The following is an 18,030-nucleotide window of genomic DNA, read 5'->3' on the forward strand; positions in this document are numbered from 1 at the left end:
ATGGAAAGTCAGTCATATACCATATACTAAACATCAGTTGTAAGAGTTGAAGGATACTTTTCCTGAAACTGCGTGCCAACTCTGGAAAATATGACTACGACCTTGATCTTATCGAAGCCCTCGAAAAAGGTAAAATGCAAGCTATTGTCAATCGGTATTAATTGAAATGTACATACTTCAATACATTTTATGATTGCCTCTTGACTTTATAAGACGGTGATAACACCCTGCACTAGTTTTATATATATATATTTACTGATTTATCCATTTTCAAAGTTATTTATTATTCTCTTTATTAGTTTATTAAACCTTCACGCGTACTGTAGTAATCATTTCTATCACGGATTTGTTCCTTACAAAATGTGGCAGTTTTACCGAGTGTCTCAAAATATATGAATATTACTGTACATATGACGCTCCCTCAATAATGTAATTATCTAGTTCATCAAATTGTAATAATGACCACCTATTACCTAGTCAAAATTGCCGTGGTTTACCTATTTGGGAAGAATTCAACTTGACCAAGGATTTTACCTAATTGCATGTAATAATGGGGTAATTTTGGGATATTGGTAATCGTTCTCGATTGCTGATCGAATTAACGATCGATGCCGTATCTCGGGGACATTACCGCACGTGACTGTAATCAGCGGCCAATCGATAATAACGTGAATGCACTTAATGGTAACCCGTGGGCGTTGACAATGACAATGAATAACGGCCATTGATTTTTCTCTATCCCTCTAACTTTGTTTACCGTTTTCTCTTTCCTTCTGACTTTTCCGAATTCCCTGCTTCTCTTCCTATCTCCCTTACAATTACTTGCACGTTCTGGATTTATTTTCCGCTATGTAAGTAATTCTCATCCTGTGCGAAAAGTTTATTGCAATTAGCTTCAATGTTAGTTTTGAGATATCCTGTATAATTAAGTAGTGAAACTTTAAAATATAGTTTTAGTATATCCGATTTTGTGTTTTAAATTTAGTTAGATTATGTACTCAAATTTTTTATTAGGTAATACGTAAATCTTGTTTCTTTTTTTACATGATCCGGGTTTTATATACATACAAAAAATATATTTATACATTCATCAAAAGGTGTACGCAGTATGTATTTGCATACATTTCACTGGAATCTACAATACTTATTCGTGGTTAGATCAATTTTTGTACCGATCATTGTCCTGGCCTTATTTTTCATTCGTTGGCCTCGTTGCTGATTCTTCGATTATTTGATTACTGTTCTTGTGACTCCAGCTTAACACAAATCTACGGTAGAAATTCAGTTCACTGACTTTTACATGCTTAGACGATGTTCCACCTAGAAGGCTTCCATCTCGGAGGTTTCTCTCTTCGGTCATGTAAGTGGCAACATTAAGCAAATCTTCAAACAGTGTTGAAGCACTTAAAAGTAATATTCAAAAAGTACGAACGAGTTATAACAAATTTAAGAAATAGTTGCAAGGACATGTAAAAGATTTAAAGATCGCGTTATGGCGGAATACGATTTATCCTGAAAAGATATAAAAAAAAATATTTATGATACGTAGGAGAGCATGACAAATTTCTGAAAGTAATACCTTGTCTTGTAAACATGAATTCATTAGCATCTCTGTATCTTTTCATGACATTTCCAAAGCATGTCTTTTCATGGCTCACTTGCATGATCTTTGGCACTTCGTAATCCTAAATTGAACCGCAATCTGGACTCTATTTTATGCAACAACTTGAGAGTGCATACCTCGCCAGACCAACATACGCTCCAAGCACTTGAAAACTGATTGTATTTCTCAAAACATACGGCACATGAGTGTTCGCAACCGAAGCATCGAAAGAATTCAATCCATTCATAAGCAGTGATCAAACTTGAATGTAGTTCTTTGAAGGATTCCTATTTTGTTTAGGAGTCTAATTTTATTGTATTCAACCTACCCGCAGAAAAATTAAGCATTGTCATTACCACAATTGTAGCAACTATAATAAAAATCGCGTGTAAATGTAAGGACAACAGTTCCGCAGAGCTGTGGTTCCCTCTGCTGAAAGTATAGGATGAACAATTTAATTAAAATACACATTATTACAAACAATTATTACGGTTATAAGAATATGATAGTATTTGAAACCACTCTCACGGTGATTGTTACATAAAGCCCCAAATATCAAAATAAAATGCTGGGACCCTACATATGCAGATTTATGTTTGGTAGAGCTTTACTAGCTATAGGCATGATATTGAAGCAAACCGTACTTAACTACGCGGACAATACGACATGCAAATGGCTTTACAATCATAACATATGATTAAATGAACTAGAGTTACACTTAACGGTCACAATCTTCTGTTTCCGTGTATTAACCTCTATTAGCAGTGAGTTCAATACACCCTTTGTTTAAAGAAAAAACAATTGTTGTGTACCGTCACACAAAGCTGAAAAATTCCGATTCTTCTGCATTTACATTACGAATCAACCCTCAAGTTTAAGGTTGTAAAGAAATTTAATTGTATACATTCAGAATATATAGATCCTTTGTTTACGCTCTTACGCCTATCAATTTTGTCGTTGATACTTATAAATCTGACTATCAAAATTGGTAGTCACAATTATCAGCTGATCAGGGTTTTCCCGTAACATCATCGCTTGATACAATACTTGTATCAATGCAAGAACCCGAAATTTTCAACTAGTCTTGCATTAAGTAAGCGAAATATGGTAACTTTTGATTGGCCAGATTTTTTTTTTAATAATTTTCTCTAAAAAGAAGCAAAAACTCATTTCATCAATTTTTCGTTCCTCTTAATGTATCGATCATGCGTTCCTCTTAGTTTATCGATCATCCGCGCGTAAATATTTGATATTTAATAAACCTTCGACGGTCGATAAAGTGACCGTTTTTAAATGGTGTTGGAAAACGGGGGCATAAATTGTCAGGTTTAGCGTTACATCGGGGACACCCTGCACATGCAAGAAATATATAGAGCACCTGCAACAAGTACGCGGCTCACTAGTGGTCCGGTTAAGAACCACTGAGTTCAGAGGAATGACAAATACTTGAGGAGGAATTGAGAATCAGGCCGATGTTCCCTCGGGATTTCCCTTTGAGGGTTACTGGCCTCTCTTGGTCACGAGTTAGTCGTCAAGTCGAGTCTCCTCCCCACGAGGTTTGTGCACTTGGTTGCACGTGCATCCACGACAAACACTTGCGTTACGTTCTGACGTGAACATGTTGCGCGCTTAAGTGCTCCCGGGTCCGCAGAATTTCGATATTTATAGTCGACGCGGAATTGCGCTGTTACATTCCCGTCCTTGTTTGCGATATTAACGTGCCATTACTTCAACCGTTCAGCTACTATACGCCACTATAGTGGCGTCCATCCCTGTTACCTTCACGCCACTATGTGTGGCTTCCCGCTGCTGGGCTCAATTTTTTAACACTACACTCTGACTGAATTACTTTCTAGGTGAAATCAATTACTTGCGACGATCTAAATGTTTCATGCTAATGAAATTTCTTAACTACAACTAAATGAGCTTGAGCACTTTCGGTTATGCCATTGCAATTAATGCAGACCACTTTTATCTAACTGTGATCTTCCGTTCGGTACAGTTATTGCGGGAGTTCTTCGATAACGGTTCCGTACGTTCTCTTGTCACCTTCCACTTCAATCGATGACATCGGTATTCATCACGGGGCACGTTCGGGATGCATATTAAGATTCACAAGGGAAATGGAGCCCCGAATCGGCAACATTTCTTCCACAGACCTTATAGAAATAGATATAAGATTGTTGCAATATGCGTACACTTCAAGTACTCGGAAGAATTAAGACGGAGAGGGATCTTTCGTCTCTAAACTTTTCCAAAAATATGCATTACGAGTCTTGCTACGCCAACTTTAAGCAATGGGGTACATTGTTAAAAAAAAAGGAAATATTGCAACTTTATAGCATTTTTTGGAAAATTTTATTCAGTCACGGTATATCAATATTGTAAGATTTTATTTATAAGCCTATGTTGGAGATCTAGTACCGACATATCGCGATATATTTTGTGATATATCGACATTTGTACGCTATATCACAAAATGGTATAACATGACGTTATAAAATTAATAACTCCACCCAGAAATTCGTAATCACTTTTAAGACATTAGATTCATTATTTTTCAACAATCTTGTGTACCGAAAATGTGGGACTTTCAGGAATATGTTTAACAGGGTGAATATGGCTCCAATATATTCTACACTTGCGCAGCAAGCACTTCGAAAATCGAATTAGAAAGAGAAGATAGTTTTCTATCTAACCTCCTTTAGACATCTTTCATCCTTGTATTGTCTTTGCCATTTCTCTAAGCTCTATGGTTTTTCCTCGGCCCATCGTTTACCTGGAAATTCCTCGACCTCGAGTAATTGTTTTGGCCCTTTGGAGTGCAAAATGCACCCCTTAGGAACGTTTCACTGTTTTTTTTTTTTTTTCCCAAGTTTGTGTATACCCGTGTTCTCCGGGCGTGCAGACTGTTGGAAAAATAAAGAGCAAACCCTCCGCAGAGGTGCAACGTGACTCGGCTCAATTTCAAGGAAAGAAAAAAGAAAGAAGGGAATAGTACAACGTAAGGGGAAAGCGTAATACAAAAAATCTAAACATATTGCGGCATAATGCTGCATAAGGCAACCGCTCTCGAGTGCGTATACTCCCTGGGTCACGTACCTACAGGTACCAATGAAAACACATAAGTACACTCCGCAAATCGAAACATCTTCGACAGCCATAAATATCCATAAAATATCCCCTTACCTTCTTCTTTTACAACTCGTATTATATGTTTGTAGGCCGTAAAAAGTGTACAAATCACCGTGAGTACTTCGATGCTATAAGTCGGATGGACAGGTTAGTCATATCCTGTTTATTCATTCGAAAAATTTAGGCAATGCTGCACTAAAATACGTCGAAAAGTACAATTGAATTTTTATGGTACATTTAAGACGCGCTCCATATTAAGCAAGTCCATTACAAGCTTGAACCGGAAGTTGTAATGAAGGAATTTCAATGTCCCCTACTCAATATGTAATTAACAATACATACTCATGTTATCCTTAAGTCAAAGAAATTGAAATCGAAAAGATGAGATTAGGGAAAACAGGAGGACGATTTTATCAACATTGGGATTTGCAAGTCTGTTTTTTTTTTTTTTTCATCGAGTTCCAGTTATTTTCAATAATATTATTTTTCGAGCAGTCGTGGTGAATTTACGCGATCATTTCAGGATGTCATGTATGATCGATATGTGCCTAACATGATGTATTGTACTATATTCGTTTGTCTGGATGCACATACGAAAACAAAATACGCGCAAATGCGAGGATATAATGTACAATTCTATAATGTAAAGACTATCGTTTGGAGGTGTGAATTTTCGCAAAGTACAGGAATGGCGGAAGGGGAAGAGTCGCGTGTTGCGTGAAGGTGATATTCGACACGCGTGTGGTACCACCTGTGTGTATTATTGCTGATCTCTCAATTGGTCAACTTCAGCAGTGCGATTTTATTATATTGACGTAATTCGAGGTACCACGAGCACAAATCACAGTGGGTGTTGGTTTGCACGAAAGGAAGTCATAAGAGATTCCCGACATTGCGCGTGGAATTCAAGAAATTCAATTGTCTAACTTTATTTCTGCGACAAACGGTGTACAATGACACTTCGGTTAAGCGTTCATTAATTTTAATAACGATTATTTCAAATACTGGGCCGTTGATTATGTTCCAGAAATATACAAGTATTCTCATCGCGCTTAATATCACTTTCCAGATAATTATGATTTCCACGGCAAATTCATGGCATTACTCTTTCTTTATCCCTTTTTATTGACTGCATGCTTCGAGATGTGAACCGCATGAAAGAAGTGAGGATTAATGTTTTCATTAGGAGTTTTCATAATGAATATCCGGATGTGCTAGTTTCACACGTGCACATTTGGGAAAGAAATTTGAATATGTGTGTGTATGAATAGCACGTGCTTCGAATGCTCATCACGCGGCTTCGTATAGTCGACTCGTGTGGTGGCGAATCAAAAGTGCGGAGGTGAATTTTTCCCTGGCATAAGTGGATATATGCGAACGAGAGCTGGGAATCACGCGACTCGTGCCAGTTTGACTATTGCTGAAGACAGCGCTTTCGAATCGAGTTAACGTCCTACACTGTAAAACCCGAATTGAAATTAAAAAAGAAAAAAAAGTGACGGTAAAATTCGCCCGAGAAATCGTTTGAATTAACATCGGTAGATGTACAGAAAGCCAAATACCTAGGTAATTAATTCGTCCCACTCCACAAATTTTTACACGATATTAAAGTCATCTTCAGAAAAAGAAATAATCGATTTTATAATAACAAAAATATACAGATATTTCTAAATAAAGAGATGCTAAAACCTTCGCAATGCGAGGACAATTTGCATGGTACTAAATGGACCACGCCTGTACTTTTCATTATTTGTACCTTGACATTTTGTGCATCCGCATAATCAGTCTAATCATATCTTCAAAATCATCGCTTCGCGTAAATGTCGAAATTTGGAACTTACACAATAAAAATCTATTAATCATTAACCCTCTATTGTATGAGCCTTTTAACCCATTTTTGGGTAGAAACATATCTGGAAGGACGAGCTTTGATCAGAAACCTACTGTATTATCATTATATTAAATCAGTTTGATTTATTGATTCAATTTTCATTTTTCAAGTTTATTATCATCTACCAGGAAATATATTAACATTATAAATAAATCTGTGGTTTGTTGTCAGGTGGCAATATCGTGAAATAAAATCTGTTGGAAGCCCATGAAATATTGATCAATACTTTTGTACGCCATAATTCCAAGAAGGGCTCAAAACTATTACCGCCCAATGTATTAATATTTTATTCCTTTTCTGTGGTCCTTTCTTTTTTAATACTCCGCGGTGTGTTTTAACGTGTCAGTTAGTGTAGGTTTCTAAATGCACATTCGTTGTCGCCGTTTCCTCAGGTGCAGATTGTCCATACGACCCTCTCTCTCGGCCGCGCCGTTTCTCACTCACGTGCTTTATATATACATGTGCATGCAAACGCTAGGTGCACTTGCTCTTAGGAGTGCAGTCCTCGTTGGCAAGTCGACCCGTTAGGTCGCGAAGCTCGAAAGCCGTAAAGTGACTCTTCCGGGCGAATATCTGATTTCCGCGAGTGTCCTCTCTCATTATATCAGCGTTCACTTCCGGACGGGATTTCTTTAACAATTAATCCGCCTCGTTGCTCCACATCGCGAGGATCCCCATTCTTCCTCTTCTATTAATTTACACTTATTAATTTGCAAATATCTGATATCCGGGAGTGTCTTCTCCTTACATCAGCGTTCCGTTCCGAACGCGATATCTTGCAGAATTAATCCTTGTCGATCCACATTGCGAGGATCCCCATTTCTACCCTCTCATTAATTTCCATCTATCAATCTGCAAATATCCAAATTTTTCTTATATATCGTTATCCGAGCGTTCAATTCCGCAATTTGGATTTCTTATTCCAATTTGCGATTTCTTGCAGGAGCAATCCACCAATGGTTGTTCCACGTTGCGAAGAACACCCACCCCCATTAATATTCTCCTATTGATTTGCATTAATATCACATATACTCTGTGTCTATTCGTTTAAATACCCAGGACATCGATTTGTTAGGGAAACTTAAAATACTTATTTATATTGCCCTGAGTTTCGCGATAACCCCGTAACGCGATTCAGGTGACGCTTCTGTACGGGGAGATCAACCGTAGTTTTCGTCACTCGACTTGGAAGAGGAAAATAGAAATAGAGACATAAAAAGAAAGATAGAGAGAGTGGGGGAAAGTTCCGTGTTGCGTGCTAATAATACGCAACCTCGTACGGGGGTAGCACACCGATTTTGTCCTTTGGCATACGCCGGTATTCCCGAAGTCTCGGGAAGAAAGGAAGATGCGCCTTCTAATAGCGGCACTCGATCAAACGGTGAGAGCGATAGGCAAAGACGTATTGTCTCCCAAATCTGACTCGATCCACGTTAAGCACTCGTTGTTTCTTCCTATTCCTTGTAAAGGTTGGGACAGGATGGATCTTTATCCATCTGAATCGTCTTTAATTAAGTTTCTTAAAAGATATACTTAAGCCCTTAACTTATTTCGAGGAGTCAAAAATGAGCCATTTGCCACGTATTGTCCGTAATCACTAAAATAGCGAAATAAGTTACAGCTTGACAGTACATAATAGATATTGTTTCTTCTGTATTTAATTTGTCTGCAAGTTTACGTGCCCAAAAAGGATTTATATGATACAAGTTGATATTATAATCATACGACATTTAACAGATAATAATTCTGTACAGCTTGACTTGAATAGATTAGGTTCCATATCACTGTTGTCTGCACAAAATCACAAAATGAATGCCAATAGATATTGAATTAATAAAGTTGATTCATCGAATGCAATAGTTTTTCATGGCATTGCTATAACTATTTCAGATGATTTGATTTCTACCTACTCACTGAAAGTACTGTTAATTTAAATCCTTTCTGAACAATTATGGACTATTTTTACCCGTGGATTCTTGGGTAAGACCAATAATTTAGTTTTGACCAATGTACCACTTTTAGTCAAGTATTTCTTCCCATCGCATTGTTTTTCTCTATAACAAGTAATACCGTAATTATACGCAAAAGGAATTGAAAACAATGTTGCATATCTAAATTAAATACGAGCCTGATGTTCCCGAGGTTTACAATAACGCTATCTAATCGATATCTCTATAATTCAATGAATAATCTAATAAAGGGGTGTCTGGTCGAGACATTGTGGAGTATTCGAGAAGCTTGTATCGTCTCTCAGTTGCAGCAATTTTAATTAATTATTCGAAACCTTTTCGTTGCAGGAATATGACCTCGAACAAAAAATCGAGGTGGAGATTAAAATGCGGGAAGGCTCGGCTCGGCTTTTGGCCGCCGCCCGACACAGGGCGCAAAGCTTGGAAGCCGCCAGAGCTTTGTTGACTTCAAACGAAAGGATGTCGGCGTACATGGCCGAATTGCAAAGACGTAAAAAAGAACCATCCAACAAGCCCGTGTAAGTACTGCCTCGCATTTGTTTAATTACGCCAAAGATGAATAGCTTCGACCGTCAGAGCGAAAATACTGTTCTACGGAAGAATACGACCGAGTGGTTTTCTCCTTTTCGAGATCACGTTACAATGACCTATCTAGGGAGAAGTTTGCTTTAAACCTTAAAAATCATAATGAAAAATTCACAATTTATAATGAAAATTGCAACACTGAGAAAAGAGAGGGAGTAAATTCAACTCGTTTTCTGAGTTAAATATGGCGAACTCAATACGAGAGTTGGTTCAATTTATATATGGAGTACTCAACTCATCCATACATTTGATTCAACTCCAGAATGTGATTTTCCTCCGAATCTAAGTTGAACCAACTCGCGCACTGAGTTCGCCATATATTTAACTCGGAAAATGAGTTGGATTGACTGTATTTTTTTTCTTTTTTTTGTAGTGCATCAAGGTGCATCCCGCTCGCGTTATAACTTGGATTTTCTGATACGTATTTTTGTCATTTTAGATTGCCTGCCAGCACGGCAAGAGTTTCGCTATCGGAGTTGAGAGTTCCATTGATGTGGAGGGACTCGGATCACTTTAAAAATCGAGGCGATTATCGGAGATTCGCCGTCTTTTGCCTGGCACGAGTGGGTACTGAAATTCACGACACCGCTTTGCTCTGCCCAGTGGATAGAGCTCTTACAGACATCAGTTTCCCTGACGTATTAGTATTGTAAGTATTTCTTACAAATTTGACAAACATGTTTTATCAATACATATAAAAATAACGTACTAAATATTCATAGAATTATTATATTTCCAAAGAGAGTATAGGATTCTATTTCAATTTGATACCATAGAAGAGCGTACACAGTATAGGGAATTACGTACCCTTTCAACTTTTATAAATTCCAAAATTATCTGAAGATTTTAAGTATCAGTGTGTATGGAAAAGTACATATATTACGATTGTTTTTTCTTGCAAATTTTTAATTTTCAATATTTCCTCGTAGTCAATTTGAAAAACACTTTTCTTCTATTCTGATTTCTGTTATCGATTACACGTTTGGTTTCACACAGATACATTGTTAAAGAAATATTTACGTTTCGTAATTTATCATTAGTTCCTGTTTTTCCTCAAATAATAAATCATAACCCTGGCCGGATAAGTCCTTACTCTCCTCGTTTATTGTTTTATGAACGTACTCCCCATTTCTGTTCAAAGAAGTATAATTATTCATACATTATCAGTGCCATTTGCGAAAGATTAACGATATAAGATATTCCAAATCTCCGATATATAATAACATAGAGTTGTGCCAGATAAAACAATTGTTTATGGTCTATAACATTTTATATTCCACAGCAATAACGTACCAGCTGAATTCGAGTTGACATTGGAAATCTACAGTCATATTCTTCAAGAGGATCTCAGTATAGCTAGTACACCACGAAGAATCAAAAGAACGATACATTCGTCGATATCGAAAACAGTTGGGAAAAAGCTCGCCGCTTCTTTACGTGACGAATTAAATTCGGGAAAAACGTAAGTCTCCCATGCAAAACAATAGAAATACATTATAAACCAGTATATATTTGATTTTTACATTTCATATATTTCGGATTCTTAAATTTCCATTTTCCATCACCTTTTAGTGGACCACATTTCGAATTAATGGCATCTGCAAGATTAACCCTGGACGACACGGATGACAATATACACACTCACGATCTCACCATTAATAATTTCGGTAAGTTGTTAGGGAAAGATTATAAGACAAATTGAAGATAAACTTGAAACGTGAAATCCTTAAATTGACATCAATGGATTCCTTCAGAAAATAAGCACCATGCACTTCCGTTATTCGGACACTTCTGCTGTCGTCTGGCGGCTCAACCGGATTGCGTTAACAAGGAAGTCTGTTCCGGAAATATGAATGTGCATGGACGAAATTGTTGGGCCCGTCTCCGAGGCTTCACCATTCAGACTTGGGAATCGAGGAAGCTTGCGGAAGAAGAGCAGAGCCCCATCGATATTATACCAATCAATAGGGTAACTTTTCCATTGACAATAAGCCTTAGAACGAAGCTATAAATATTGTAATAAATGCGCGAAAAGATTCGAACGTCTATAAAACACTTTTTGTGAGACGGAACTAAAAATAGTCAGTATCCAGATCACGCTATAAACGCCTTTAAAATTTTAAATGTGTCATGTACTCTATAAGAAAGAAATTAATATTATCCTAAATCTGGTACACGTATCATAATTGAGGAACGTTAAACCGTACTCATTGCGTATTTCTTTTTTAAAGGAAACTTCAATCCAGCCATGCAAATCGTCGTCAAAGGAGTTGCGTATTACGAATAGCATGGAAGGATCAGAGAAGACAACTACAATTAAGTTAGAATCAAATGAGGAAGCTCAAAAGTGGCTAAGACAATTGTTAAGCCATTCTAAGGATCACTTGAGATGGAAACATGCGGCTGAAACCATCCAGGATGTTCCATGTGTCGAGAGTACCAGAAATTCCTTTATTAGTAACAAAAGACAGGGATCTTTGTACGATGAAACACCGCTAATTGGTTAGTATATGCCTAATAAATGAGCCATAATCGAAAGATTGAATAAAATATTAGTGAAATTATACTTTCTCATTTTGCTTTACAATAGAATCATATTTTGCATGGAACTCCGCACATCACGGCTTTACCGAATCCTTAAGAAAAGTGAATTAAAGTGATTTAATAAAATGAACCCAGTTGCACCTATCAATTTCTATATTGTTATTTTATTAGAGTTGTGCTAGACTTCTATATGGTATAGTTACAATTTAAAATACATTACTACATGTGAACTTTTTTGGTCAACAGAATCGGTGCAGTCAGAATATACATCAGCGAGACCAACAGTCCAGGAGATTTTTGGTCTCACACCAAGTACCAGCCTAAGTAGTTGCAGTTCGACGAACAGCCCTCCGAGTCTACGATCTCGATCTCTTAGTACGAGTGGTCCTCGCAAACTTAGCACTAACACATTTAAATCCCATTGGCCATTTTCCACCAAGAATCACGATTAAAGTAACATTTTTCCGACCGCAGCGAAATCTTAACCGGTTCTTGATGAGTCGAAAAACAATACAAGCAGTTAGTACCTGCTTGGATCGCCAGATGGACGCGAACAAGCGGTACCTGAATTATTTCATGTTTTGTCTGTCTGCACATAATGAATTCTCGGCAACTTACAAAACTTCAGTACATATCCATTTGTACCGACTTCAAGATCCAACGAATGCCCGAATGTTTAGTGGTTATCCTCCCAGGTAAGAAAACGAAAGATTATGCGTTTCCTAGTACACGCCGCATAACATGTATAATTTGTTGTATATTTCAAAAACTAGTGGCAAACCTCCCTTAATACCGAAGTCTTGTTTTCTTCAAATAGCATATCTCTATGATGCCAATATAAAAGTATCTAGCTAAAATCTGTTTTTGGCAGTAATGCCCAAAACTCTACTGTTCAAAACATTAAAAAATATATACACTTCTTTTCTGGTAAAAATAGAAAAACGTATATATGCACAACTAATTTTATCCAGAACTCCCAAACTCGTTAAGTAAAAGTAAAACAAGGCAACAGGCGTTAACATTAATCTTCCAGTTATATACATATATCTATCATAAACTATAAATGAGATTTTGTAGGAACACGCGTAGATGACAACCTTTCATTAACCTGTATAAAAAAGGAGGCCTAAAGTCTATTTCATGTATTGCTAGTAGATCAGTTTAATATTCAGTACTCTATGTGAGCGATTAATACGTCTATTAAGTTATACAGAGATCCATTAAGCTTACAACTGTTTGCTGTGTCATTTACTTCGTTTTCTAATGCCGAAGATAGCTGATTAAGACTGCGATAGATAGACCATGACCGATCGAGTAACGGTCACCTTATGTGACTTCGTTAGCCGTTAAATACTCATTAATCTTATCTATTTAGACAGTTTTCTAATCTCATTTTTTTTTTCTAATTTACTCTTTCACTGTCAATTTGGCGCGAATAAATAACGTTTATTTGCGTTAAGTGCAACAATATCTCGCGACGGATAATAGCATCTTATAGTTATTTGTCGTCATACGAAAATGTCATTAATATATTTCGATAAAGTGTCCTTAGGGATTTTAGACCCCAGGAACATAGGGTACAATTTCCGTAGATCGGTAAGTGACCCAGAATTGACCATGACACATTTACACCTAAACATTGTTCGATACCATTCTTGAGGAAAAGTGACCGTTTCGTGCAATCAATTTTTTTTTGTTTTAATTGTATTGAGGCCAGAGGCAATGAATTACGAGAATTACTAAAATCTCGGTAACGTTGAATGGTTCGACGAACTTATGTTTCCACTTCGATTATGACGATTGAAAGAATCCATAACGCAACCAATCTGAGCTCCAATTATACGATATGGAGTAATACAATTCTATTGACACGTCAAAATCTTCTTTATAACGAAGTATTAATTCGGTGCAAGAATTATTTGTTCATTAGTTCATAATTCTCTCCAAAAAATACTTATTTATCATTTTTTTTAAACGTACTCACTTGCAATTTGATATGTTAAACAAAATTTTAAGACAAAGGTAATTTCTTTCTCTGGCCACGTTTCAACGCAAAAATATTTCTTTTCAAGTAGTACGTAAAATAACTTCAACATGTAGTTGTATAAACATGATCTTGTTAAAAATTGAGAACCATAGTGGGCGTAAGTATCATCCATGATTCGCCGTTATTATAGGCATATATCCACCTGTTCATTCATTTGTACGTAACTTTTCGAAATTATTGTATCATTAAGATAAAATGTAAAAATGATGTAATATTAATCAAAGAATATGGCATTATTATCCCTGTCGCTAATCCCATGTGCGTTGCACTTAAAAAAATCTAAGATACTCTAATATTATTTTATGGTATGTAAGTTCATCGAATAAACGTAAAATGTTTCTAAGAATTGCAACCTTGCGTATTTTGGTTGATGTTTTCTATATTTATTAGAATGATTTCATTTTCTTGTTTTCTCTTCTCATCACAAAATAACAGCATACTTTATTTAATTAGTAAGGGTTATTAATCCTTATTAAAGAGATTAAAGGTAAGACTGTCAAAAAATTAATCTCTTACTAATATTTCTTAACATTATTTCAATTCAAATTGAATTTCTACTTATTCTTAGTGTCAGGTGACCAATTTCATTGAAATCCTTTTCCTAAAGTATTTTTTCAAAACTTTTAATCATGGTCAAAGAATACAGGGAGACTTCTGAATTCTTTGTCATGGTTCACCCCTTAAATATGAATTTGAGCAGCTATAAAAAATACATGTATACCACATTTTCATTCTCTAACATACTTGAACAGCAATCAAATTGGAGTCAAAACACCTGAAACACTTGGAAAAAGCTCCATATAAAATAATTTTACCTCTTGAAATTTAAGAATACAATTACTTCAAGTTAAGGACTATCCAATAACTGTCAAACACTATCTTTCCTATAAGTCATTTAAACTTTCCATGGTTTTATTCTCCAAAATCCATTTAAATGAAATGTTCCTCTTAAATGAATTAATATACAATGTATCAAATACATGATTTCATTATGAAAGAATATTACCTTCATCTTATGTGATGAAAGATTTGTGATACTTCCATATTATTAGGTGGACCCTAAAATAACAAGATGAAACTTCTGAAATAAACTTTTAATACATTACTTGAAAACGTTATTATAAACAGCAGCTAAACAACATCCAAGTCGTTCTCTTCTAATATTCCAAAAACGGATGTTTTGTACATGTTAATCTCTTAACTTTTTATTTTTAATACCAAAAGTGTGACACTATTGACACTAAAAAAAATTTTAATTTCATTCCTTTGATGCGGCTAAACCAAGACCAGCAATCATAGCTATGATTGTAAAGCTTTGTGCAGCGACACGGGCACGCATCATATATTGCTGCATTTGTTTGTTTCCTTTGTAGAAGTTAAAAAGTCCAAATGATAACGCAACGACAGTAGCAAGACAACCTGTAAAATATATTTACATTATTATATCTAGTATGTTGTATGTAACTAATATAAAAGAACAATTTTGTAACGTGTAAAAAGAAAACAAACAAATAATTACTGTACACAACAATGAAATTGTAAGTATTTGTTTAAATTGGATAACAGTCCTACTAGGGAAAAGTAATCATGCAATTACAATTTTAGACTTAATGAGAAGATATAACAACAAAACCTAAAATCATTTAATTTCTAAACTCAAGCGTTTCTAATAAATCAATTACCTTAGTTGGAACATTTACATAATTTTATCCGTAACCGCCAAATAAAATAAATGTATGGAAATATAAAATAAGTGCTTAAGAATTAATTAACAATGAAATCAAGGGCAACAAGCGTATAATACTTATTTTACATGGAATTTAAGCGTTCACATAGACGTTTAAAAATTGATTTAAAGTATGATGTGCTAAAGCTTTTCGCAGCTTACTCATGTACATTACATGCATCCAAAAGCTGCTTAAATTTCAAGTAATTAATATATACTAGGCATTAATATGAATACAGATAAAACCACAGATCTAGAAACTATACTAACAATGAATTGGGAAATTGTTACATTTTAATCACTGGTAGACATGTAATATTTACTAACAACTTCCAGACATACAAATTAAAATTAATCGAAAATTATAATATTGACATGCCTCACACATAATAACATAAGAATTCAATATACATATTTATAAATAACATTACCGATTGGTACAAGAGGATTATCTCCCAATTTTCGCACAAATTTCTCACTGCTACTTTCAACGTCATATGAACTTTCTTGTAATAACACCCAATCTAATTTTTCTTTTTCTTGCTTTCCAGCCATTATTCTGTTAGAATTATAAGTTTACGCACGTAAACCTAGAAACAAACAGAAACCTTATGAAATCTTATTAATCTGACACTCACACGTCGTCTATCCTGCGCAGAACGAAATAAGGTAAGGTTAGTTCGGTATAAACAGAGAGGAAACTCGGCAATGAATGACGAAGTTGTCACGAAGCCCGAGGTGTCTCACCAAGGCCAAAGTTCCAGTAAACGCGTCACGTCAACGCGTCGAGATGAACAACCAATCAGAACTTCGCTTAACCTTTGCGCCTCTTCCACCGCAATCCTGATTGGTTCTTCATCCACGACGCGTTGACACGCCGCCCTCAGTGTGGCATCGGTCGCACTCAGTGGGACACCGGCTTGGTAAAGTAGAAGCAGAGGTAGAAAGTAGGTGGCCAGACTACTGCTTTCACGCGGAATCCATACGAAGCCTGTACATTTTCCTGGTATCATAAGAATTATTTAAGGCGAAATGAAACCCTCCAAGGAAATTAATTCACGTCGATAAAAAAGATTCGTCTAAATACCTTCGTTACCGACGTTCTTATTTACGTTGCAACTCTATCGAACTATATCGGGTATTGTATTAAATCCCATACCCCATACGTCGTTTCCGTACAATGGTTATATAAAAATCGAAGTAAAACATCTGAAATTTCCTAGATTCATGGATTTTGATGTCGGAATTGACTGCAGAGTGCCACCCTGTATGTATGTGCCATCTATGCTAACTAAATTTTCTCTCCGAGACCTCGTGTTACTTTCGTTTTAGCATAGAAGCTCATAAGACACGTATTTACCCTTATCTCGTTCAAATTCAAGTTTTAAGATTACTAGTGTTCTAAATTGTGGTTTAATTGTCCTGATGCCTTCGTTTCTCACGTCAGAGCCTTCAATAACATATTGCCTGCATATTGATCCAAATATGAGAACCCGATGCCATGTTGGTTCTGGAGTAGACTAAGTTAAAAAAAAAACATGTATAAAAATCTAACTTTTGAAAGTCCCAGGATATTTCTTCGGTGCTCACGGGTCATGTGCTAAAATTTTAGCCAGACTAGTGTAACAAACCTTTCGAAAATGTGTCTTATTTGTGTCGACTGGTTTGAAATAGATTGCACATTTGAGCAATTTACACATAAGAAGACCCGTTCCTGAAAAGGATGCAGATGTTCCTTTACCTGGACAGCCAAACTGAGAGACGGCTTATTCTATGTAAAATAATAACTAATAAAAATAATATAAGAAATGTATATCTTTTGCGGAACTATTTAAAACTATGTTTATACCGATGTAAAAATAAATACCGCACATAACGTTTATAATTAAATGCAACCAAATTACTAAGGACGGTAGTATTGTTTTTGTACCTGGGCGACGAACAATTAAAGAACGGACCTGGATATAAGCAAGGAAATAATAAAAGAATAATTGCCAAAAGTCTAAGTAACAGATACTAGGAATATTGAATATGAATATTATCGTATAATATATGTCTCTTCAATTTTTCTACAATAGGAATCATGTTTATATGAATAACCGATATTGGAACAGCCTGTCTCATCGCAAATTTCAAAGTGAAGGATTGCTTATATCTAACACCACGCTCGAGAAGGTGACCTGCCATTATATTCAACCGTCATTGTATTCATAAGTCATCGAAAGGGTTGTTCTTCACAAATGACGAATGGTACACAAGTCAACCTTTTTCTCTCCTGATCGTTACAAATTGCAGGCTGTTCCTAATTGTACAATTTAAACGCACATCACTTTTATTAATACTTAGAAATGTAAATGCAACTAAACATAATCAACGAGACATAACTGCATAAACCAATTTTAGATAAATCGAAATTAAGGATATTTATTTATTTGTTTATATATTTAATTATTGTATTATATGTAATCTTTAAGGCCATATTCAAATATTCAAATATTCCATTGTCCTCGTACATTTTTTCTAGACTTT

At 35.7% G+C, this 18,030-nt stretch overlaps 2 protein-coding genes across 5 annotated transcripts in view; one reads left to right on the forward strand and one right to left on the reverse strand.

Annotated features, from left to right (window-relative positions):
• The window catches only part of LOC105703279 (rhotekin), a 93,093-nt gene extending 78,966 nt beyond the window's left edge, over positions 1 to 14,127 (forward strand). For all 4 annotated transcript variants that reach the window (XM_023431850.1, XM_012431563.1, XM_012431562.2 and 1 more), the window contains 7 exons: positions 8,927 to 9,117; positions 9,624 to 9,833; positions 10,467 to 10,646; positions 10,757 to 10,851; positions 10,939 to 11,153; positions 11,416 to 11,686; positions 11,975 to 14,127. In XM_023431850.1, coding sequence (XP_023287618.1) covers positions 8,927 to 9,117; positions 9,624 to 9,833; positions 10,467 to 10,646; positions 10,757 to 10,851; positions 10,939 to 11,153; positions 11,416 to 11,686; positions 11,975 to 12,180 — 1,368 coding nt within the window. In that variant the 3' untranslated portion in view covers positions 12,181 to 14,127. The remainder of the gene's footprint in view (positions 1 to 8,926; positions 9,118 to 9,623; positions 9,834 to 10,466; positions 10,647 to 10,756; positions 10,852 to 10,938; positions 11,154 to 11,415; positions 11,687 to 11,974) is intronic.
• Positions 14,128 to 14,854: 727 nt separating this feature from the next.
• On the reverse strand, positions 14,855 to 16,215 carry LOC105703285 (HIG1 domain family member 2A, mitochondrial). Its single transcript, XM_012431569.2, has 2 exons — positions 15,933 to 16,215; positions 14,855 to 15,194 (listed from the first exon to the last, which is right to left on the reverse strand). Exons 1-2 carry the CDS (start codon positions 16,054 to 16,056, stop codon positions 15,034 to 15,036), a joined length of 285 nt encoding a protein of 94 aa, XP_012286992.1. The 5' UTR covers positions 16,057 to 16,215; the 3' UTR covers positions 14,855 to 15,033.
• Between the last annotated feature and the right edge of the window lie 1,815 nt (positions 16,216 to 18,030).

This window comes from Orussus abietinus, unplaced genomic scaffold (genome assembly GCF_000612105.2).
Source record: "Orussus abietinus isolate OABI.00-Male unplaced genomic scaffold, Oabi_2.0 scaffold191, whole genome shotgun sequence".
Taxonomy (NCBI): Eukaryota; Metazoa; Arthropoda; class Insecta; order Hymenoptera; family Orussidae; genus Orussus; species Orussus abietinus.